The sequence below is a fragment of the Protopterus annectens genome, chromosome 6.part0, assembly GCF_019279795.1.
Source record: "Protopterus annectens isolate FY-2018-M chromosome 6.part0, PAN1.0, whole genome shotgun sequence".
Taxonomy (NCBI): domain Eukaryota; kingdom Metazoa; phylum Chordata; order Ceratodontiformes; family Protopteridae; genus Protopterus; species Protopterus annectens.
Window position 1 is genome coordinate 816046068 of NC_056737.1, and position 24037 is coordinate 816070104.

The following is a 24037-nucleotide window of genomic DNA, read 5'->3' on the forward strand; positions in this document are numbered from 1 at the left end:
TGTATGCACGGAGCTCCATGTAGCAGCTTCTAAAATGTCCTTGGTAGCCACCCCTCTTAAGAAGGCTGTGGAGGTGGCTGTGGCTCTCGTGGAATGAGGTCTAATGTTAGCTGGCACAGCTTTTCCATGAAAGGAGTAACAAAAACGAATGCAATTCCCTATCCATTTTGAAATTGTCTGTTTGGAAATTGCTTTTCCTTGTGTACCAGCAGCATATGCTACCAACAGCTGGTCAGTTTTTCTGTAACCTTTAGTTCTGTCCAATTAGTAGCGCAACTGTCTGTGTATGTCCAGGGTGTGCAGAAATTTCTCCCCTTTGTTTTGTGGATTTGGAAAGAAGGTAGGCAAGTGAATAGCTTGATTTAATGAAACCCTGGATACTACCTTTGGCATAAATGTAGGATTGGTTCTCAATGAAACTCTGTCCTGATGAAAAATAAGGAATGGCTGTACTGCCATAAGGGCCTGTAACTCAGATACTCTTCTTGCTGAGGTTATGGCCAGAAGGAAAGCAGTCTTCCAAGACAGGAACTGTAGTTCTGCAGATGCTGCTGGTTCAGAGGGAGGCAGTGTTAGTTTTTCCAACACGAAGTTAAGGTCCCAAGTAGGTAGTGGTGGTTTCCTTGGAGGATTGATGTTTTTGATTCCTCTTAGAAACTGTCTTAGGAGAGGATGAGAGAAGACAGGTGGATCAGTATTGTACTCTGCTGAAATTGCTGAAGCATGAATTTTAATGGAAGAGTAAGACAGACCATTGTGGAACATTTCTGCCAAGTATTCCAGGATATGTGCCATGTTCATCACTGTCACATCTAGACCCTTTGTGGTGTTCCAAATGTGAAATCTTTTCCATTTTGTTGAATATGCCTTTCTTGTGGAAGGCCGGCGAGCTTCCATAATAATATCTTTCACTCTCTGGGATAGCTTGTCATGAGGAGGAGTCAAGGTATTTTCCAGGCTTTTAGTTGCAAGGTTTTCAGGTTGGAATGCAGAGTTTTGTAATTGTGCTCTGTCAGTAGAAGTGGCCATAGAGGAAGAGGCCATGGTTTTGTGCGTGACAGGCTCTTTAACAGTGGGTACCAGTGCTGTCTTGGCCAGTCTGGAGCTATCAAAATCACTTCTGGCTGCTCTGTCCTGATCTTCAGTAAAACCTTAGTCATTAATGGGAGAGGTGGAAATGCATACACTGTTAGAGTTCTCCAGCTGAAAGAGAGGGCGTCCACTTTCCATGCTTGTGGGTGGTATGTCCTTGAGAAGAATTTCTTCAGTTGATGATTGTGGGGGGATGCAAAGAGATCTAAGTCCGGCCTCCCCCATGATTGTGTTATCTGTAGAAAGATGTCTGGGTGCAGCATCCATTCATGTGCATCCATGATATTTCTGCTTAAGCTGTCCGCCAGTATATTGTCTTTCCCTGGCACAAACTGGGATTGTAGCTGTATATTGAGTTTCAAGGAAAGTTCCCATAGATTCATTGCCAGCCTGCAAAGAGGATAGGAATGGGTGCCTCCTTGCTTGTTTATGTACCACATAACCGTGGTGTTGTCTGTCCTTATTAGCAGATGGCCATGATGCAGAAAGGGTTTGAAGGCTTCGACTGCATGTATCACTACCAGCATTTCCTTTTGGTTTATGTGCATGCGTAGCTCTTTTTGTGACCATAGCCTTGAATGCATCTGCCCTCCATGTGCGCTCCCCATCCGTGGTCTGAAGCGTGTGTTGTAATGGTTTGGCTGGCTATTGGTTTGCTGAAAGGCAGACCCCTGTTTGACTGGCTTGCTTGAGCCCACCACAGAAATTCCTTTTGAAGGCATGGAATGAGTGGTATCAAAGTTTCCAGGCTGTGACTGTGCTGAGTCCATAAACTCCTTAGGTACCATTCTAGTTTCCTCATATGTAGTCTTGCTTGCGGAATCAGAAGGATGCAAGAAGCCATGTAACCCAGGGCCTGCAGGATTTCCCTTGCAGTGAGCTGGGTTTGTCTTGTCAGGTTTTTGAAATAATCTGGTAGTTGATTTTGTTTTTCTTCTGTGAGGAAGGCCATTTGGGTGGTTGTATCTAGATCTGCACCCAGAAAGGTTATTCTTTGGGATGGAACAAGTCTTGATTTGTGAAAGTTGACTGTATATCCCAAGGCCTGAAATAGGTGGATGGCATAATTCAAGTGTTTTACCAAAGTTTGTTGGCTGTCCGCTTGTATAAGGCAGTCGTCCAGATATGGGTATATTTGAATCCCCTGAAGTCTGCAGTGTGCAATTACTGATGCCAGGTATTTCATGAATACTCTGGGCGCAGTAGATAAGCCAAAGGGCAATGCTGAGAATTGATAATGCTCTGACCCTGCAAGAAATCTGAGGTGTCTTCTGCAACTTTGTCTGATAGGGACATGCAGGTATGCCTCCTTGAGGTCTAGAGTTACCAGCCAAGACCCCTTGCCCAGCATGGGAAGGAGCTGCTGTAGAGTCAGCATTTTGAATTTTGGCACAATGAGATAAGTATTCAGTGCGGACAAGTCGAGAATAGGCCTCCATTGTTTTTCTTTTCTTGGAACAAGGAATAGTCTGGAATAAAATCCTTGGCCTTGTTCTGAGAGAGGAACCTTTTCTATAGCTTTCATTTGCATTAAGCTGGAAATTTGTTTCAAAGCCTCTGCCCTTTGATTTGGTGGCAGGTCTGGCATGCCCTTTCTTTTTGGTAATGTGTGGAAATTAAACCTGTATCCTTTGTCTATTATTTGAAGTGTCCATTTGTCCCTTGTAATACTGTGCCAATTTTCTGAGAATAAGGAAAGCTTTCCGCCCAAAGGTGCTTCTAATTGAGCCCTGGTTGGCGGTGTCAAAGTAAAGTCATTGAGCCTGTCCTTGTGCAGCAGTTGAAGGTCCTGCATTACCTCTTTGGTTGGGAGGCTGCCATTGACGTCCTCTGTAGGAGCCTCTAGCTTGCCCTCTACCTCTGGCACGCCTGTTCTTGCCTCTCTGAAACCTCTCTGTGTCTGGAAAGGACCAATTCTTGGAAGGCCAATTCCTGCTGAATCTTGGTGGTTGTACTTGGAGAAAATCCTTGACTGTTTGCACGGATTTTGCCTTTTCTTCAAATTTCTTTAGGACCTCCTGAGCCGTGGAGCCAAATAACTTTTGCTTTTCCAGAGGAGCATCCAGCAGCTTTGCTTTAACATGGTCTGGCAGAGATTGTTCCTTCAGCCAAGCATGCCTACGTATGACTGCGCCAGTCATAGCTGACCTACATGAAGCTTCCAATGCATCTTAACCACATTGCAAGAAATGGTTACTAACCTGTTGTGAGTTATGTACCAGATCCTGAAGTGACTTGCGGTCTAGGGGATCAGGTGAAGACAGTTTTTTATGCAATTCATCTAACAAATACTCTTGGTACTGTATCATATGAAATTGACAATTTAATGCCCTCATAGAAAGAGTAGCAGAAGTATACACTTTTTTACCCCATCTCTCTAAAGCTCTGGACTCCCTTTCAGAGGGGAGAGGATTTTTAGCAGTGGCAGCTGCCACCCCTTTAGGGCCCTGGGAAATAGTTTCTGGATCAGCAGAGTGGGCCTTGTAAAGGTAAAGATGTGAGTCCGGGACCCTGTAGTACCTATCGGGTTTGGCAGGAGCCGGAGGGAGAGAATCAGGGGTTGTACTACAGTCAGAGTACACATCATCAATGACATTCAAAACAGGAGGAATAGCTAAAGGCCTATGCTGAGGCAAATGTAAAAAGGTCCTTAATCTTTTCCTGGAATCAGAGAATTCCTGGCCCTGCCATTCGAAATGCTCTCTCATGGTGTGTAGTGTCTCCCCAAAGGAAAACTCTTCAGGAGGGGAGGCCGAGGGAATAGATTCCTCTGCATCAGAATCCTCGTAGGCCAAAAAAGCCTCCTCCTGGTGGTCCGAGAGAGTAGAGCCATCAGAGGACTCATCTGAGGAGTGGGGATCAAAGGGCTCAACCCTGGGCCTTTTGTCTGGAGGAGGTTGAGAGCCCCTGTCCGGATGAGGTTGAGAGCCCCTAATTAAGGAGATAAGATCCTCTGCTAAGCTTAGAATCTGTGAACCAGTAGAGGGTCTCTGAGGGATTACCTTGGGAGGCAAAGCTTTTGAGAGTTTAGCAGCTTTAGCCCTGGAGAATGCCTTAATGGACATGGATGCAGGAGGCCTGGCTGCACCACGTGCTGGTGTAGATTTGTCTAAAGGAATGGTGTCGGAAGGTTCCAGGACACCAGTTTCTGTTGGAAATTCAATAACAGACTCAGCCGGGGCCTCCGGGACCGAGGTAGTCGGTTGAGCGGTTTCGGTAATTGGAAGTACCAAGGACTCGATTTCAGCCGAGACCGAGACACTCGCGGTAGGCCTGGCCGTGGTTTCAACCGAAACCGCGGCCCGCGTGTCGGTCCTTGTCCTTCCGTTTCTTAACTAAATGAGAAGTCGGAGTCTCCGACGGCATCTTATATGAAAAACTAGCCCCAAAAAATTCCTCTGCAAACTCCGCCCGACGTCTAAGAGTGCATCAGTTGAAGGAAGCACAGGCTGAACAGGCCGAGACGTCGTGGTCTGGGCCTAGACAGGGTAGGCAGTAAGAGTGGAAATCCTTATGAGGTATTTGTTTCCCACAAGTTAAACAATTATTAACTTTATCTGACATCGGCTGAGGCAAGAAAGAGCCCCCAACAGGGTACTTAGCTTTTTGAAGTCTTCGGTAGCTGAATTACAGGAGCTGGCCGACCGGCACTTGCGAACTGCTTCTGCTTCGGGCACCACGCTGCAAGAAAGACTGGGGAAGATGGCATTGGCTTTATACCCTATATATGCTTTTATACCCCAGGTGCTCTGACGTCGGGGAAAGTGCGACATCAGCCGACGCCGGACCCAGACTTTGGAATCTGGCCGACCGAAGGGCTGCCTGTGGCAGGACAACCCATATGTGATGACTGCAGATGCATCCTTGAAGGACATCTTGTGCTTGATGCAGAGTGGCCTGCATCTGGAAATACTGAGTGTATCCCATTTGTATTCCAAGTGCATGACCCTCTCCAGTGTCTGTGGTGAGGATTCAGGCTCCTTGATTACTGGCCCAGCATGGGGACGTCACAATGGGAACCAATAATTCAAATGTCAGCTGTATTTTCTACTGCCAAGTTAACTCAACAGTGCTTTGTCTGCCTTTCAGTTAACTGTTTCTCAAAGGGCCATACCCAAATAAATGTGGTATGCATAATCTTATTACTTTTATAAAGATGGTATGCATAATTTTATTACTTTTCTTAACTAATATTTTTATATTATGTCTAGTTTGTTATAATTATTTAAACTGCAAATGTTTTTGTTTTATTTTTGAAGACTGCAAAACTTTTTTCTTAAACTTTTTCTAACAATCTGAAGCTTTTCTTTCCAGGTCTCTGCTGAAAATGGGCTTCTACCCAGTCAGACTTTCCTGGTAATCAAATGTTAATAAATAAACAAAATTTTAGCAAACTGCCACTCTACAAGTCCACATAATAAAATACACTAGAATCTACACTACTCCTTTACATAGATGGAAGCCCCCCCCCCCCCACACACACACACACCATACGGGGGGGGGGGGCGAATGTACGGTGTTGTACCGCAAGTTGCACAGGTAAAAAGGAAGACAAGAATAACTGTTCACAGTAAAGTGACACAATTACAACAGAATACCTACATCTGTCTTGGCTGTCAGCATGCCATTATCATGTAGCATTATAGCAGATCGTTGTTGGCCATTAGAATTGCTATATTACTATTGTTTACATTTACTTAAGGAATAAAAAGCTCCACTTACATTAACTACAGCTAAACATTATTTACATACTGAAATACAGTGAATATAAAAAGTGTACACACCCCTGTTAAAATCCCAGGTTTTTGCAATATGAAAACATGAGACCACAATAAATCATTTCAAAATTTTTCCCACCTTTAATGTGACCTATAATCAGTACAATTCAATTGACAAACAAACAAATCTGTTAGGGGAAAAAATATAAAAAATAAACAATATACAATAAGCTGGTTGCATAAGTGTGCACACCCTTAAACTAATACTTTGTTGAAGCACCTTTTGATTTAATTACAGCATTCAGTCTTCTTGGGTAGGAGTCTATCAGCATGGCACATCTTGACATAGCAATATTTGCCCACCCTTCCTTGCAAAAGCGCTCCAAATCTTTCAGATATCGAGGGCATCTCTTGTGCACAGCCCTCTTCGGGTCACCCCACAGATTTTCTATTGAATTTAGGTCTGGGCTCTGGCTGGGCCATTCCAAAACGTTTCTTCAGGTGAAGCCATTCTTTTGTTGATCTGGATGTATGCTTGGGGTCACTGTCATGTTGAAAGGTGAAATTCCTCTTCATCTTCAGCTTTCTAGCAGATGCCTGAAGGTTTTGGGCCAAAAGTGACTGGTATTTGGAACTGTTCATAATTCCTTCCACCTTGACTAAAGTACCAGTTCCAGCTAAAGAAAAGCAACCCCAAACCATGATATTGCCACCACCATGCTTCACCATGGGGATGTGTTCTTTTGGTGATGTGAAGTGTTGCTTTTGTGCCAAATGTACATTTTGGAATTGTGGCCAAAAAGTTCAACCTTGATCTCATCAGACCATAACACATTTTCCCACATGCTTTTGGGAGACTTGATGCATTGTTTTGCAAATTTTAGCTGGGCCTGGATGTTTTTCTGTGTAAGAAAAGGCTTCCATCTTGCAAACCTACCCCATAGCCCAGACATATGGAGAATATGAGAGATTGCTGTCACATGTAGTATACAACCAGTACTTGCCAGAAATTCCTGCAGCTCCTTTAGTGTTGCTGTAGGTCTCTTGGCAGCTTCACTGACCAGTTTTCATCTTGTCCTTTCATCAATTTTGGAGGGACATCCAATTCTTTGCAACTTCACTGTTGTCCCATATTTTCTCCACTTTTTGATGACTGTCTTCACTGTGTTCCATGGTATATCCAATGCTGTGGAAATTTTTTTGTACCCTTCTCCTGACTGATACCTTTCAAAAATGAGATCCCTTTGATGCTTTGTAAGTTCTCTGCTAACCATGGCTTTTGCTATAGCAGGCAACTGAATAAATGTCAGGAAAATCCTACTAGGACAGCTGAACTTTATTTGGGGTTAATCGGAGTCTCTTTAATTGATGGCAGGTGTGTACCTAAGAAGACTGAATGCTGTAATTAAATCACAAGGTGCTTCAACAAAGTAATAGTTTAAGGGTGTGCACACTTATGCAACCAGCTTATTGTACGTTTTTTATTTTTTATATTTTTTCCCCTAACAAACAGATTTGTTTGTTTTTCAATTGAATTGTACAGGTTATAAGCCACATTAAAAGGTGGGAAAAGTTTTGAAATTATTTTTTGTGGTCTCATTTTTTACATCACAAAACCTGGCATTTTAACAGGTGTGTGTAAACTTTTTATATCCACTGTATATACCTATACCTAATTGCTCATAAACTGCTCTTTCTTCCATACCAAACATTAAGAAAGCATGCATTTTCCAGTTAGGGAAATCCAGGCTTGAACAGTGATTCCTTCTGCTACAAAGATTAAATAGCCATTTCATACAGCAACTGTTTTAAAAAGACACACTGCTCTTCCCCCAAATGAAATGCATTAAGAAATGCTATGTTGGTCCACTAGCAGAAAATACAAAATACTCTGGAACACAGACAAAACCTTTTATTAGATCAATGGAAAAAAACGTATGCTTTGTCCAGTATAAGGTACTACATCACATCTGTGTCCCAGTGCCTTTCTGCTTTCTAATCAGCATCAACCCTTTTTTCCCCTTTTTATAAGTGGGGTTGGGATATCACATCAGTAGTGGCCATCACCTAGAGCCAATATTCATACCACAAGGTGGCTAGCCCTGACACTGTTTTCTAATGAAATGTATTTATTCATTTACTCACTTACTGCAGTGATGTTTTCCAACTGCACTGGTAGAATTAAAATGTTCAGTTCACAAAACCAAGCAAGCATCCTTTCAGTTGGTCAGCATCTCCAGACTGTGAAAATCAGAGGGATGTGTGGATAGGAATTCACTGCTTATAGCATACTGAGATTCCTTTTTTAGTATCCGTCAAAGGACAAATGGTATGCAATTGGCATAAACAGCAGCCATAACACACTGCAATTCATTACATGTCCTTCACTAGGATATTCTTATGAGTCCCTAGTGGTAGTTCTGCAAAAAACACTGCCCCAGTGATACTGCCAGGAGACAGTATATTCCCACAGTGTCTACTCATGATGGAACAGCTTATTCTGGCCTTCAAAGAAGCATTTCCTCCCCTGCCTGGGCTTGCTACATCAGACCTGGCTCATTGCTGTTGTAGACTGCAACGGACAGGTATGAAACACCTCTGCTGGTACAGCTGGTCTACTCAAAAGCAATTACAACAAACAATATCTTACCTCAGATTCAAAAGATGTTCCTTCTTCACGATCTTTTGAGGCTTCTGATTCACTCTCCTTCTCCATTTTCAAATGTGGCCTCTGTGAAACAGAATCAAAATGCAGCATCAGATGAATCAAACAGCTGTTATGATGCACTGTGTTTCACAACTACTCCATAGATGCAATAATTTAAGCTAATGAAGCTGGCACAAGTACTGTAGTGGCTAAAACATGCAGCTCAATAGGGCTTCGCTCCTTTGGTTTACATGAAACTATGACAGAAATAACCTGACAGGATGAAAATCAAATGTTTACTGTTCTCACCATCTCTTCTCCACCAATGTAAAACTTTATCACAATTTTTTTTAAGATCCGTTTTACAGCCTTTTAATGATTTAACTGAGATAGATGCATCTCACACACCACTAGCAAAATTAGTAAAGATGCGTACACAAATGTGTGCAAACACACTTACACAATTACTCTTTAGCGATAACATGCATGCACACTTTTACTCTTTACCGATAACATGCTTGCAAGAAGTGTATCAGACAAAAAATAAGCATATTTTATTAAATAAACTTTTTTTTTTTTTTCAAACAGTTAATCCTTCCACACCCATGTGTATGTGTGTGTGTGTGTGTGTGTGTGTGTGTGTGTGTGTGTGTGTGTGTGTGTGTGCGCATGTGTGTGTATTCTGTCCCACACCCCCTTAATTGTTCTCACTGCAGGATTATGGCACCCCAGAGAAACAGTAATCACTAACAAAGAAAACTCTGTTGTGCATTTCACAATGAGGCTGTGCACTACGATATAAAACTACATGTCAAACACCAATGATTGTTTCTAAATGGAGTGACTAACAACACACTAGTGACTGTTGTCTCAAGTAGTGATGCCATAGTAGCTGTAATACAAGCAACCTTGTACAGAGCAGTAGACTATAAACTTGTAAGAATTAATCGGGTATTCAAAGACTTCAAAGAGGAAAGAACAGAAATAATGGAATTCTGACAGACATCTCAGGACCAGTTGTATTGTTTAAGAAATAGTCAGGAGTGTAAAGCTGTTATACTTAGCTGATTTTAATACTTTTATACTTTGTTTATCATTTAGATGGGATTGAGAGAAGAAGACCCATTTGAAGATTTTAACTGTTAATATATGCAGCACTTATGATTTAAATAAAGAAAAATATAGCTGCTTAAAATCAGAAACTCAAGCAAAGACAGAGGAATTATTAACACCCAAGCATGGAACCAGGATAGTCCATTTTTCTCTCTTCCTCTCTTAGGAACGATACAAGAACACCTTTAGTGATATTGTATAATAACGTAATATGTTAACTGCTCCTGAAGATGGTACAGATGCCTGCATTCTATCAGTACTGATAAGGGATTCATACAACTGCCTAGGGATGGTCTGAGGCAAAACCGCATGCCAGAGACAGTACAGTTGTGTACACTTACCATAAATGTAGATGCTCGAGTATATTCACTGTTGCAGTCATTACATTTGGGTTATCTGCTTGCAGGTAGCCCTCAGTCGGCCTGATTAACAAAGTCTTGGGTCCTGAGTTGGTTGCTGTCCCTTCTTCCATGACGTCAGGTCGTCAGGGGTATAAAGCATGCAGCCGACGCCATTACATCAGTTTTTCTTGCCCCAGATTGTCAGGTGCTCCCCTAATGGGGAGCAATTAAATATAAAAGTACAATGATATACTTCCAACAAAAAAGCAAATACACCAAAAAGACTTTTAAGCATAGTAAAGGAAAGTAGAGATATAGCCAAAAGAAGTTGGGGGCTGGAGGGAGGGTAACCAGGACTGCAACAGTGAATACACTCGAACATCTACATTTATGGTAAGTGTACACAACTGTACTATGTTCTTCGTGTTTCACTGTTGCAGTCATTACATTTGGGTAGATTCCCAAAGCTATGGTTGGGAGGAGGAATTTAGATAGCATTAGGACCAGCTATAAGGCCCTGCAAGACTGCAGTGGCAAAGCCAGCTCTGGATTTAGAGAAAATTGGCAAATGATAATGCTTGGTGAAAGTATGTACAGAACTCCAGGTAGCAGCTTCTAGGATGTCCCTGGTATGGACGCCTCTGAGAAAGGCTGCAGAGGTAGATGCAGCCCTGGTGGAGTGAGGTCTGATCCCCTGGGGGATAGGTTTTCCATGGTGCTTATAGCAGAAATTAATACAATGGCCTATCCATTTAGAAATGGTTTGCTTTGAAATAGCCTTCCCCTCTGCCCCTGCAGCAAATGTTACCAGCAGTTGTTCATATTTCCTTGGAGGTTTAGTTCTGTCCAAGAAGAATCTGAGTTGTCTGTGCACATCTAAGGAATGCAGTATCCATTCCCCTTTGTTTTGTGGGTTGGGAAAGAAGGTTGGCAAATGAATGGACTGATTAAGAGTCACACTGGACACCACCTTGGGCATGAAGGATGGATTGGTTCTGAGGGACACCCTGTCCGCATGAAAAAGGGCCTGTAATTCGGATACCCTTCTAGCTGAAGTGATTGCTAAAAGGAAAGCGGTTTTCCAAGAAAGAAATTTTAAGTCTGCAGTAGCAGCTGGCTTGAAAGGAGGTAGAGGGAGTGTCTCCAAAACAAAGTTAAGGTCCCAGGCTGGGGTTGGAGCTCTCCTGGGTGGTCTCAAATTTTTGGCTCCTCTAAGGAACTGCTTGAGCAGTGGATGAGAGAAGAGGGGGGGGATCTGTGTTATAATGAGCTGAAATGGCTGAAGCATGGATATTACTGGAGGAAAAAGACAGGCCCTTGTGAAGCATCTCAGTTAAGTATTGTAAAATCGGAGGTAAATTGGGTGCTGCTGTGCTCATCCCTTGAGACTGGCTCCAGGCACAGAATCTTTTCCATTTTTCAGCATAGGATTTTCTAGTGCTAGGCCTCCTTGCCTCTAAAATGATATCCATCATAGGTTTACTGAGGGATGGTAAAGGATAGATTATGTAATTAGCCAGGCTGCAAGGTTCAGTTTTAAAAGCTGAGGGTGCAGAATCTGGTTCTCCTGCTGAGACAACAGGGAAGGAGTCTGAGGCAGGTGCCATGGGGATAACCATGACACACTGCGCAGGAAGGGGTACCAGTGTTGGCATGGCCAGTCTGGAGCAATCAAAATCATCCTTGGTTTGTCCTGTTTGATTTTTAGTAGTACTTTGGAGAGCAGAGGCAGAGGGAGGAAGGCATAAACTGATAGGTTTTTCCAGCTGAAGGACAGAGCATCCACTTTCCAGGCTTGTTTGTGGGGAGTCCTTATGCAAAATTTGTCCAATTGGTAGTTCTGGGGAGAGGCAAACAGGTCTATATCTGGGCTCCCCCATTTGCTTGTCAACATGTTGAAAATCCTTGGTTTCAGTTTCCACTCGTGTGGGTCCATGAGGTTTCTGCTTAGTCTGTCTGCCAGTGTACTTTTCCTGGCAGGAATTGAGCTTGTAGGTGCACTTGGTAGCTCAAGGCTGTGTTCCACAATGCCATGGCTAGTCTGCAGAGGGGGCAAGAATGTGTACCCCCCTGCTTGTTTATGTACCACATAACAGTGGTGTTGGCCGTCTTTACCATTAGTTGTCCTGGAAGAATGAGGTCCTTGAAGGCTGTCAGCGCATTCTGAACAGCTAACATTTCTTTTTGATTGATATGCAGGTGCATTTGACTTGGGTTCCATTTGCCCTGAATGCACTTCCCTGCCAGGTGAGTCCCCCATGCATAGTCTGATGCATCTGTTAAGGTTTGGGTGGCATGGGGTGGTGTGAAAGCTAGTCCCTTATTTTGGTGGCAGGCCTCTGCCCACCAAAGGAACTCTAGGTGTAGGCAAGGTATGATAGGAATCATTGCTTCGAGATCCTGAGAATGTTGACACCATAGGCTTTTTAACTACCACTGTAGTTTCCTCATATGCAGTCTTGCATATGGAATTAGAAGAATGCAGGAGGCCATGAACCCCTAGGCTTGCAGTATCTGTCTTTCAGATAGCAGGGTTTTGTGGCTACTTGTTTGACGTAGATTGTCAAATGAATTTGTTTCTTTGATGTGAGGTAGGCCATCTGTGAAGTTGTATTCAAGCTTGCTACCAGGAATATAATTTGTTGACAGGGTACCAGGTGTGATTTCTTTTCATTTATGGTGCACCCCAGACAAGTTAGAACCCTTTGTATAAAGGCCAGATGATTCAAAAGTATGTCCTGGCTTTCTGCTTGAATTAGACAATCATCCAGGTATGGGTATATTTGAATAATTCTTTGCCTACAAAATGCAATAACTGGAGCTAGGCACTTTGTGAATACCCTGGGCACAGTAGATAAGCCAAAGGGCAGTGCAGAGAACTGATAGTGCGTGTAGCCTGCTTTGAAGCGTAGGTATCTTCTGCAAGATTCCCTGATTGGGATGTGCAGGTATGCTTCTTTTAAATCTAGTGTTGCCAAACAGGCATCTTTGCCTAGCATAGGAAGTAATTGGTGAAGAGTCAGCATCTTGAATTTTGAAATCTTCAAAAAGGTGTTTAGAGTAGACAGGTCCATGATAGGACGCCATGAATTGTCTTTTCTGGGTACCAGGAAAAGTCTCGAGTAGAAACCTTGTCCCTTTTCCTCTTCTGGTACCAGTTGAATAGCCCCCATGCTTAAGAGAGACAGTACTTGTTTTTGGGCCTCTGCCCTTTGATTTGGGGGTAGGTCTGGCCACCCGCTTGGTGTTGGCAACGTGTGGAAGTGAAATCTGTATCCCTGGGACACTAAATTTAAAACCCATTTGTCCTGGGTAATGAGTTCCCAGTTCTTTGCATGAAGAGCAATCTTTCCCCCCAAAGGGGCAGTCAGTTGATAAGTGCTTGGAATTTTTAAAAGGAAGTCACTGAGACAATTTACCATAGGGGGAGTCTACTCCCAGATTTGGAAATGGAGGCCCCCCACTGCTTAGTCCTGTGTTTCCCCTGGGACTGCAACCTGGGGATTTTGCTGTGTCTGGGTTTGGCTTGAGAAGACCTGGAAGGGGCTGGAAAGGACCAATTCTTAGAGGGCCAGTGCCTACTAAATCTAGGAGGCTGAACTTGTAAGAAATCTTTGTTTGCATAGATTTAGCTTTATCTTCCATCTTTTTAAGAACTTCCACAGCCTTGTTGCCAAACAGGCGGTCCTGATTTAAGTGAGCATCCAACAACTTAGCTTTAACATGATCAGGCAAAGATTGTTCCTTAAGCCAAGCATGCCTTCTGAGCACAGACCCAGTAACAGCGGCCCTGCAAGAGGCCTCTAATGAATCAAAACCACATTGCAAAGTATGTTTTCCAACTTGTTCAGCAGAATGCATTAAATCCTGTAATTTTTTATATTCCACAGCCAGGAATCAACATCATTTTCTGTTTAAGCAATCCAATAACATGTTTCTGATACTTTAACATATGAAACTGGCAGTTTAAAGCCCTAATGGCCAAGGTTGCAAAAGTGTAAACCTTCTTACCCCATCTATCCAGCGCCCTGGAGTCTCTATCAGAAGGGGTAGGATTTTTAGCAGTAGAAACCTTAATGCCCTTGGCCCCCTGTGAAACAGCCTCTGGATCTGCAATAGGATTTTTAAAAAGTAACTTGTGTGACTCAGGGACCCTGTAGTATCTGTCTAGTTTTCTGGGAGCAGGAGGCAAGGAATCAGGGGCCAAACTAGATTCCAAAAAAGCATCATCAACAATGTCTAGTACAGGAGGAATAGCTAAAGGCCTATACTGAGGTAGGAGTAAGAAATCCCTAAGCCTCTTTTTGAATCAAAAAAAATCCTGGCTTTCCCAGTGGAAATGACCCATCCAAGGTAGAGACATCTGTGGGTTCCATAGTTGAAGCATCTCGCGGCATACCAGACTCCGAATGGGTCTCAGTAGAGGCCTGCGAATCAGAAGTAGTGGGTAACAGGGGCTGCGAAAGTGCCTCACTGAGTACTGGCGAATGGCTTAGGAGAAGCGTCGTCAGCCATTTTGGACCTCAGCAACCTGTCTTTATCTTTGCATTTTTTTGGAATCCTGGTAGTCTGATTGCTAACTGACGACATTTCTGGATAATTAAACCGAGAACCGAAATATTTAGAGGCGAAAATGTACCGACGACGGATAGTGCACTGATTAAATAAAACACAAAACTGACAGCAAGGTATGTCATGGTCAGGGCCTTGACAAGGAATACAGTACAAATGAAAATCTTTAGGAGGTATTTGCTTTCCACAAGTAATGCAATAATTAACTTTTACTGACATCGGTATGTATGAGTCTTTCGGCTTTTCCCGGTTAGGGGTCGTCACAGCGGAACTCCAGTCCGCTAATGATTGGTAGTTGATTTTTATGTGCCGAGTTGCTAGCCCTGATGCAAAACCTTCAACGAAGGTACGCCCATTCACGCATGTCTCCACGCAGAAGACGTTCTAACTGAGAATCGAACCAGACAGCATCTTACTGTGAGGTGACAATGCTACCGCAGCACCACCACTGTTTTACTGACATCAGTAAGGAGCAAAAAAGGTTTCCCCAACGGGGTACTTAGCTTTAGTTGAAGACTTCTGTTCTGAAACTCGAAAACGAAAATTTCAGGAGTCGGCCGACCGGCACTTGTGAGCTGCTTCTGCTTCGGGCACTGCACAGCAAGAAAGACTGATGTAATGGCGTTGGCTGCATGCTTTATACCCCTGACGACCTGACGTCATGGAAGAAGGGACAGCAACAGACGCAGGACCCAAGACTTTGTTAATTAGACCGACTGAGGGCTACCTGCAAGCAGATAACCCAAATGTAATGACTGCAACAGTGAAACACGAAGAACATCTAAGCAGTTCACAAACATCCTCTCCTGTTCACTTCTGTATGTGGAGAGGGATGATGATTGTATGCCAGGGAGGAGAGTAGTTGCCATATTGCCAGTGAATATGGGAGAGCAAGGCAAAATGGTCAAGGAGGTGAGAGGCCACAGTGAAGGTGCTGTGCTACAGCACAGGTTGAACATGGTTTCATTGCAACCCTATTGCATGCCCCTTGAGGGTGAGGTTCCAAAACCAGATAGTCACAAAGCAGGTAGGGGTATGTGTCTCTCAAGTCCAGTTCCATAACAGTGAGCCTGGAACTAACATGGGGAGACAGGACTTAATTTGCCTGCTTGCCTGCAGTATGAAGTGGTCTCCTCAGTTATCCCAACTCTCACATGCCAGCAGGTAAGGGGGAATAACCTGACAGATGGGGATGACAAGAGAAAGACAGTGGAAAGATAACAACAACAAAAAAACATGTAAAGGAATATGCTGACTTTGACACAAGGAGGGACACACCAAAGAGTTATAAGCCTAAGCTATTTTCGCATATCAAGCAGCAGGTATTCGGAAAATACTTGCAGTTTCTGATGAGTATTTTTCTGTACCTCCTCCAATTTTTACACTGGGGGTATATTTTCCAAATCTTCAGATTCTTCTAATAAACTTCTCTCGGCCTCCTTCACAAAAAAGGTTTGCCTTATAGTGCCACAGCCATCCCAAGCTAAATTTTCGTTTGTACGAGCAATGGGATGTTTTTCTACTTGCAGGATATGAAATTCCATTACTTTAAACTTTTGGCGAAGACAGTCTACACAGTCCTAGATTTTATTTTTCATCTGCTTTACCTTTTTTAGAAACAGCTGCATGGCAACTCTCTGGCTAGCCATATCAATCATGGTACAGTCATCATCCAGGCAGTTATAAGGAAACTTTCTTTTCACACCCTATACCCCTGCCACTGGCCTCTCATAATGCTAGATGCAAGTCTGCAACACTGTCATGTAAGGGCCATTCCTTGTTAAGGGCCGTCCCCTCCCTTGTAGATAATGCAAGCTCAGCAGCCATGCCCTACCTATAAGTAGATATACTGGCTTGGTTTTGGTCTACAAAGGGAACTGCATCCATAGACACAATCCCTGGTATATGCCCTCCCAACTCTGACTTATTGCAGAGCAAAAAGGCACAGCCTTATTTCCCTCTCCATCCTTAGTGGTTCCTCTAGTATCCAGGTTCCTGAAAGAACTTGGGCATAGTTGGTTAAAGTCAGAGATTTAACCTTCTCGGCTACAGATCTGACCAAATCCCTCTAGTTTACTTATAAAAGTGATCAGATTATCTGATTTGTTATGCAGCAAAGTAATTTCATCTTCCACCATACCATTATATCTCCATAATCACTTGGTCACATTGACTAATGCTGATGCGACACCCCAGCCCCATGTAAAAATGGGAAAAAGAGGGTTGATGGCAATCAGTATCAGGAGAGTTTATACACCACAAGATGAACTACAGCTCACATCTCCCATAAACTAAAGCTTAATTTTAGGCTATTTGATCATTTTAGATTTTACTTTGGTACTCAGTGCTAATAATTTATACCATCCAAATATAGAGATGACCTTTTACCACATCAGACTGAACTGTTTATCCTTGTAGAAAGCAGCTCTTCAGCCCAGAAAGTTAAATCCTATTGTCTCAGAAGCAGAAGTTGTAATTGCACATATTTTAATAAGCTCCTTACTTCAGTCAAAAGATGTAACCCATTCATATTCAATGCATCAATTTTCAGCATACTACACTAATGCAATTTCAAACACAATAAATCATTAATAGTAGCAGGTTCCCTCCCACAACTCCCAAAAAGTAAAGTGTAAAACAAAGAAAAATATGGTAAAAATAGAAAAAGACACTCTTAAATATTGTTGTGTATAGTGTATGGGCATCTCAAGTGGAGAAGATGCCAGCACCACTGGTAGAGAAGGATAAAGCTCTCACTATAACACAGGTGACTAAAGCTTTATTAGCAGCTCAAATACTTGCTGGAGCAGGCATGGAAAAGGAGTCTAAAGACAAGGCAGAGTCTGCTCACCTCTCCTTTGGGGGGGGGGGGTGCGCATACCCAGGCACATACTGGGCTGTAGAATCAATGTTGCAGATCAGGATCATGTAAAAGTGCTATCTTTAAGGGGAGAGACCACTGGCTGCATCACACACGGATACATGGACACTACATGCTTTCATAACATGTGCAGGGTACTGGTATGGTATAGCATAAACTAAAAATCAGATCCTTTGCCATATACAGATGGGAACTTGCACTCCTGGTACTTGTTCTGGTGAATAAATGGTCAGCAGCTTATGCCCACAGAACAAAAGGGGAACCAGGGTGGGGGTGGGGGGTCAAGTAGAAAAGTTTAAGTAAAAAAAAAAAAATTCAGTCTTTATATTCCTGATCTGGTTCTGTGATAGACCGAAAAGAAAGTGAAAGATTTTTATATTTTACTTGCATGGCAGATGGGAATGGAAGGAGTGACTCAATTACCGGTTATTAGATGCTCCTTAAAGTAGCACAATGATCCTTTGCCAAGGCAATTTTAGTCAGGAAATCTAAAAAAAAAAATGTAAGCATCTTCTGCTTAATGATACCTTATGGAAATGGAACAATCCTGTTGAGGTCTATTGTAGTAGTATCTCCCAGTGAGTAATGTTAATTCTGTAACTTTGTTGCACATACATAATTTAAATTCAGAGATTATTCTGCATGCTTACTACTCCATCTTCTGTGGAGAATCCCAGTATTCAGCACAGGTACTTCTAGAAATAGTAAACCTTACTCCCAGGACAATGTTTTCAAATACTTCATATTAGCTGTAGCTTCTTAAAGTTGTTCTCTTAAGATTTTAAAAGAATTAACAGAGTTAAAATTAACCATTGAGATTCTTGCTGCAAGATAGTGGCTTTTTGTAAAGTGGTGCTGGATTGCTGTTAGACCACACCTTGTGCTTGTCTGAACAGTGCACCCTTTGAGTTTTGAACAGTATCTACATCTGTAAAAATGGTATGAAGCGTATGCACTTTTGAGAAACTCTGCTAATTTAGACAGAATTGTGTTAGTCCAAACATTTACAGCTGATGTGCCCTGAACTATCAGTGTAGCAGAACATTAACCATATTACCAGTGTGATCAATTTTATAATTTGCTATTGGTGTTTTATAAATGTATTCACCTGGTGTACGCAGTGAGGTGAAAAAAAAAAACAAAAAACAGTTTCTTCACTTACCAGTGGGCCCATTCATAAGCAACATGACTCCCTTGCTGTGAAGCATTCACTGTTGAAAACACTGTGGTGATGACTGCACTGCTTATTCCATTTGTAAACAATGTAAGGCTTCATATGGGGAAACACTAGCATTATGCACGCTTACTAATAGGCTAAAACCAGTGTCATGACTGGTAAATATGGTAGCTTGCAGTGATTGGTCTGACAAGTTTGCAATTACCAGCGAGTCAGAATTTGGCTTCTTCTTCTGATTGTTTGCTGGCAATGAAAAATACAGTTGTGTACACTTACCATAAATATAGGTGTTAGAGTGTATTCACTGTTGCAGTCATCACATTTGGGTTATCCCTGCCAGGGTAGCCCTCAGCCAGCCCAAATACCAGAGACTTAGTATTTCTGCATCGGTTGCTGTCGCTAGAGGACTGACGTCAGGTCGTCAGTAGTATAAAGCAAGGCAGGCGATGCCATTACATCAGTTTTTCTTGCCTAACCTGTCAGGAGCCCCCCAAGGTAGGAGGCCAGGTTCTGGTGGAAGAACCCAACCAGTGGAAAATAAATACCAATGTGTCCCTTGTAAGGAAAGGAGAACAACAAGGAAGAAAGGTAATAGAAGGAGAAAGAGAAGAAAGGGGATGGAGGGAGGGAAACCAGGACTGCAACAGTGAACACATTCGAACATCTACATTTATGGTAAGTGTACACAACTGTACTATGTTCTTTGTGTTTCACTGTTGCAGTCATCACATTTGGGTTGATTCCCAAAGCTGAGGAAATGGGTGGAGGCAGTCAAGGAAATTAGGGGCTTGCTAGGATGCCCTGCAAGACTGCAGAGGCAAACCCTGCCCTGGATTTGGAGAAGACAGGCAGGTGGTAATGCTTGGTAAAAGTGTGAACAGATGTCCAGGTGGCAGCCTCCAGGATATCCCTGGTGAGTACTCCTTTGAGGAAAGCTGCAGAGGTGGAGGCTGCTCTGGTGGAGTGTGTCCTGACCTCCTTCGGGGGGGGGGGGTGTTTTCCATGCTGTTTGTAGCAAAAATGGATGCAGTGTGCTATCCATTTGGAAATGGTTTGCTTGGAGAAGGCTTTGCCTTCTACTCCTGTAGCAAAGCTAACCAGCAATTGAGTACATTTTCTGAAGGACTTGGTCCTGCCAAGATAGAATATGAGCCGTCTGTGCACATCTAGAGAGTGAAGAATCCTTTTCCCCTTATTCTGGGGATTAGGAAAAAAGATGGCCAAATGAATGGATTGGTTGAGAGCCACACTGGACACCACCTTGGGCATGAAAGATGGGTTGGCTCCGAGGGACACATGGAAGATGATGAAGGATTCCACAGCCATGAGCGGTTGCAGCTCACAGACTCTTCTAGCTGAAGTGATGGCCAGAAGGAATGCTGTCTTCCAAGAGAGAAATTTTAGCTCTGCAGAAGCAGCTGGTTTGAACGGGGGCAGGGTGAGCTTTTCCAAGACAAAATTAAGGTCCCAAGCTGGTGTTGGCACCCTTCTGGGTGGTCTCAAGCTGCTAGCCCCTCTGAGGAACTATTTGATCAAAGGGTGTGAGGAAAGGGGTTGCTCAGGGGGAAAATGAGCAGAAATAGCAGAGGCATGGATTTTTATGGAGGAGAACAAGAGACCACTGTGATGTAGGTCTGCTCAGAATGAGAGGGATGGAGGGCTGTGCCTTATTGGTTCTCTTAGCCTGGATCCAGGTGCAGAGCCTTTTCCATTTATCTGCATAACATTTTCTGGTGCTAGGATGTCTGGCTTCATGGAGGACATCCAGAACCTGTTTACTAAGGGTGGCAGGTTGGTCTGGGGTTATGGAATAAGCCAAGCTGCCAAATTAAGTGTCTGCAATTGGGGATGCATGAATTCCTCTTCCCTCTGGGTCATGAGGTTTGGAATCTGAGGAAGATGCCAAGGAGGCAGCAGGGACAGGCTGCACAGCAAGGGGTACCAGTGTTGTTTGGGCAAGTCTGGAGCTATAAGAATAGTCTTTGGTTTTTCCTCCCTGATTTAGAGCAGTACCCCTGGGGATGAAAGGTAGGGGAGGAAAGGCACAGACTGATAGATTGACCCAGGGGAAGGACAGGGCATCCACTTTCCAAGCCATGCAGTGATGCTCCCTGGTGCAGAATTTGCTGAGCTGATGGTTGGTGTGTGAGGCAAAGAAGTCAACCATTGGGGTTCCCCATTTCTGAGTTATTAGGGTGAAGGTACTTCTGTTGAGTTGCCACTCATGTGGGTCCAGAAGATTTCCGCTTAATTGGTCTGGCAGAGAGTTGAGACAACCTGGCAGGAATTTTGCTAACAGCTTGCATAGAGGGTAAGAGTGGGTCCCTCCCTGGTTGTTGATGTACCACATCACAGTAGTGTTGTCTGTTTTGATCAGAAGAACCCCTGGAGAGAGTAGGGGTTTGAAAGCTATCACGGTGTGCTGCACAGCCATCATCTCTTTTTGACTGATGTGCAGAGGGATTTGCTGTGGGCTCCAGTGGCCCTGTATGCACCTGCCATTCAGGTGTGCACCCCAAGCATAGTCTGATGCGTCTGTGGTGAGGGTCTGGGTGGTGGGGGGCGGGGAGAAGGGCAGTCCTTTGTTGTAGGAGCATGCTGTTGCCCACCAAAGAAAATCCTTTCTGAGGCAAGGAATTATAGGTAGAAGAGTTTCCAGGTCTTGACAGTGTTGACACCAAAGGCACTTTAGGTACCATTGAAGTTTCCTCATATGCAGTCTGACATATGGAATGAGTAGTATGCAAGATGCCATGAACCCCAGAACTTGCAGGATCTTCCTTGCAGATAACTGGAGCCCGGTGGCTAGTTGAGAGAAGTAGGCTGTTAGGAAAACATTTCTCTGGTGTAAGGTTTGCCATCTGGGATGCTGTGTCCAGACTTGCTCCCAGGAAGATTATCCTTTGGGTGGGCACCACTTTGGATTCCTTTTTGTTGATTGTGTACCTAAGGGAGGTTAGCAGTGCCTTTACAATGGCCAGGTGCTTGAACAGCTTTTCCTGGCTGTCTGCCTGAATAAGACAGTTGTCTAGCTATGGGTAAATTTGAATATTTCTTTGTCTGCAAAAGGCAATGGCCGGAGCTAGACATTTTGTGAAAACTCTGGGAGCAGTAGATAAGCCAATGAGAAGCGCAGAGAACTGAAAGTGTTGAGATCCTGCCCTGAAGCGGAGGTATTTCCTGCAGGATTCCCTGACAGGAAAGCAGAGATAGGCCTCTTTTAGATCTAGGGTGGCTAGCCAAGCGTCCTTGGAGAGCATGGGTAGCAGCTGCTGGAGGGTGAGCATTTTGAATTTCGGGATCACCAGGAAGGTGCTTAGAATGGATAGATCAAGGATGGGGTGCCAGATGTCCTCTTTTCTGGGTACCAGAAAAAATCTGGTGTAGAAGCCTTGGCCTATCTGTTCTGCAGGAACGTGCTGCACTGCCCTCATAGAGAGCAGGGAAAATATTTGCTTTCGAGCCTCTGCCCACTGATTTGGTGGTATATTTGGGTAACATTTTGGGGTTGGAAGGGTGTGGAAGGAAAATCTGTATCCCCGAGACACAATGTTCAGGACTCATTGGTCCTTGGTAATGGTGGCCCAGGTGTTTGAGTGAAAGGAAAGTTTTCCTCCTAGGGGTAGCTGAAGGTGGGCAGAGAGAGGGGGTGGGGGAGATGAGTCATTCTGAGTTCTTACCATAAGGTGGTGGCTTAGAACTCTCTGGTTTTGAAGTGGAGGTAGTCCACTGCTTAGATCTCTGCATTCCCTGGGGCTGCTGTTGTCTGGGGGGGGGGGGTTCTGTTTCCACAGGGCCTAGGCTGTGTTGGTTTACTCGGAGCAGGAAAAGACCAGTGCTTGGAGGGGCATTGCCTGCTGAACCTAGGAGGCTGGACCTGTAAGAAATCTTTAACTGTTTGCATAGATTTTGCTTTTTCTTCCATCTTTAAGACCTGTTCTGCCTTAGTGCCAAATAAGTAATCTTTGTGCAAGGGGGCAGCCAACAATTTAGATTTGACATGGTCTGGCTGGGGTTGTTCTTAAGCCATGCATGTCTTCTAATGATAGATCCAGTGACTGCTGCCCTGCAAGAAGCTTCTAGGGCGTCAAAATTGCAGTGCAAGGAGTTTTAGTTACTTGACTTGCAGAATGCATTTTAACTCTTGTAAATCTTTAGATTCTGCCCAAGCAGGAAAGGAAGACATTTTTTGTTTTAGGAGCTCCAAGGTATGTTGCTGAAATTTCAGTATAAGGAACTGACAATTTAATGCCCTGATAGCAAGAGTAGCGGAGGTGTATACTTTTGTACCCCATCTGTCCAATGCTCGGGAATCCCTGTCTGAGGGGGTGGAATTCTTAGCAGAGGTTGCTTTAATCCCTTTTGGCCCTTGAGAAATTACCTCGGGGTCAGCTGTTGAATTTTTAAAAATAAATTTGTGTGAGTCAGAGACTCTATAGTACCTGACTGGTTTCCTGGGAGCAGGAGGAAGGGTGTCAGAAGTCAAGCAAGATTCATGGAAAACATCCTCCACAACATCCAGGACTGGGGAGATGGCCAAGGGTCTGTGTTGTGGAAGATCTAGGAATTCCCCGAGTCTCTTTTTAGAATGAGGATAGCCCTGACTCTCCCATTGGAAATGCTCCCTTAAAGTATGCAGGCTTTCCTCAAAGGAAAAATCCTCTGGGGGAGAGGCTGAAGGAATGGAGTCATCTGCATCAGAATCCTCATAAGTGGAGCGGGGTTGCATGTCTTCATACTCAGAGGCATCAGATTCATCTGACTCTTGGTTAGACAAAACTACAGGGGACAGATCTCTTTTCCTTTTGGAAGGGGTAGCTTGGCTGCCCCTGATCAGCATGACAAGGTCTTCTGCCATTTTAAGCATTTGTGAAGGAGGCAAGATAGCAGGTGCCGGAGAGTGGGTCGTCGATTTCTTGGGTGTGATTCGTACCCTGGGCCTAAGAAACTCGGTTGTTTTTGAAAGAACGGTAGTCGCAAAAGAAGACGTCGGTATGTGTCGAGATTCAGAGGTGCGAAGGACTTCCTTGGAAGCCAGTGCCTGCTCAGCAGCTCCGGACCCATCCAAGGTAGAAACAACCACAGGATCCTTAGTCGAAGAAGAGGTTTGCGGCATACTGGACTCCGAAAGGGTCTAAGCCTGAGAATCAACAGAAGCGGGCATCAGGTGCTGCGAAAGGGCCTCACTGAGGACCGGAGGACTGACAACTAGCTTAACAGAAACGTCATCAGTAATTTTGGACCTGTGCAGTCTGTCTCTGTCTTTATCTTTACGTTTTTTCAGAAGATCTGCTGTTGGATGGCTTACCAAAGGAGGACTGTAAACAAAAATATCTGGCTACAAAAGGGGTCCGACGACAGATAGTTCTGGTGTTGAACAAAGCACAGAAGCGACAACAAGGGACGTTGTGGTCTGGGACTGAGCAACTGAAGCAGTAAGAGTGGAAGTTTCGGTGTGGTATTTGCTTTCCACAGGCTAGACAATTATTAACTTTT

At 43.9% G+C, this 24037-nt stretch overlaps 1 protein-coding gene across 1 annotated transcript in view; it reads right to left on the bottom strand.

Annotated features, from left to right (window-relative positions):
* Positions 1-24037, bottom strand: part of SNAPC1 (small nuclear RNA activating complex polypeptide 1) — a 588252-nt gene that overhangs the window by 256773 nt on the left and 307442 nt on the right. Inside the window, exon 6 of the mRNA XM_044074493.1 lies at positions 8461-8541. Coding sequence (XP_043930428.1) covers positions 8461-8541 — 81 coding nt within the window. The remainder of the gene's footprint in view (positions 1-8460; positions 8542-24037) is intronic.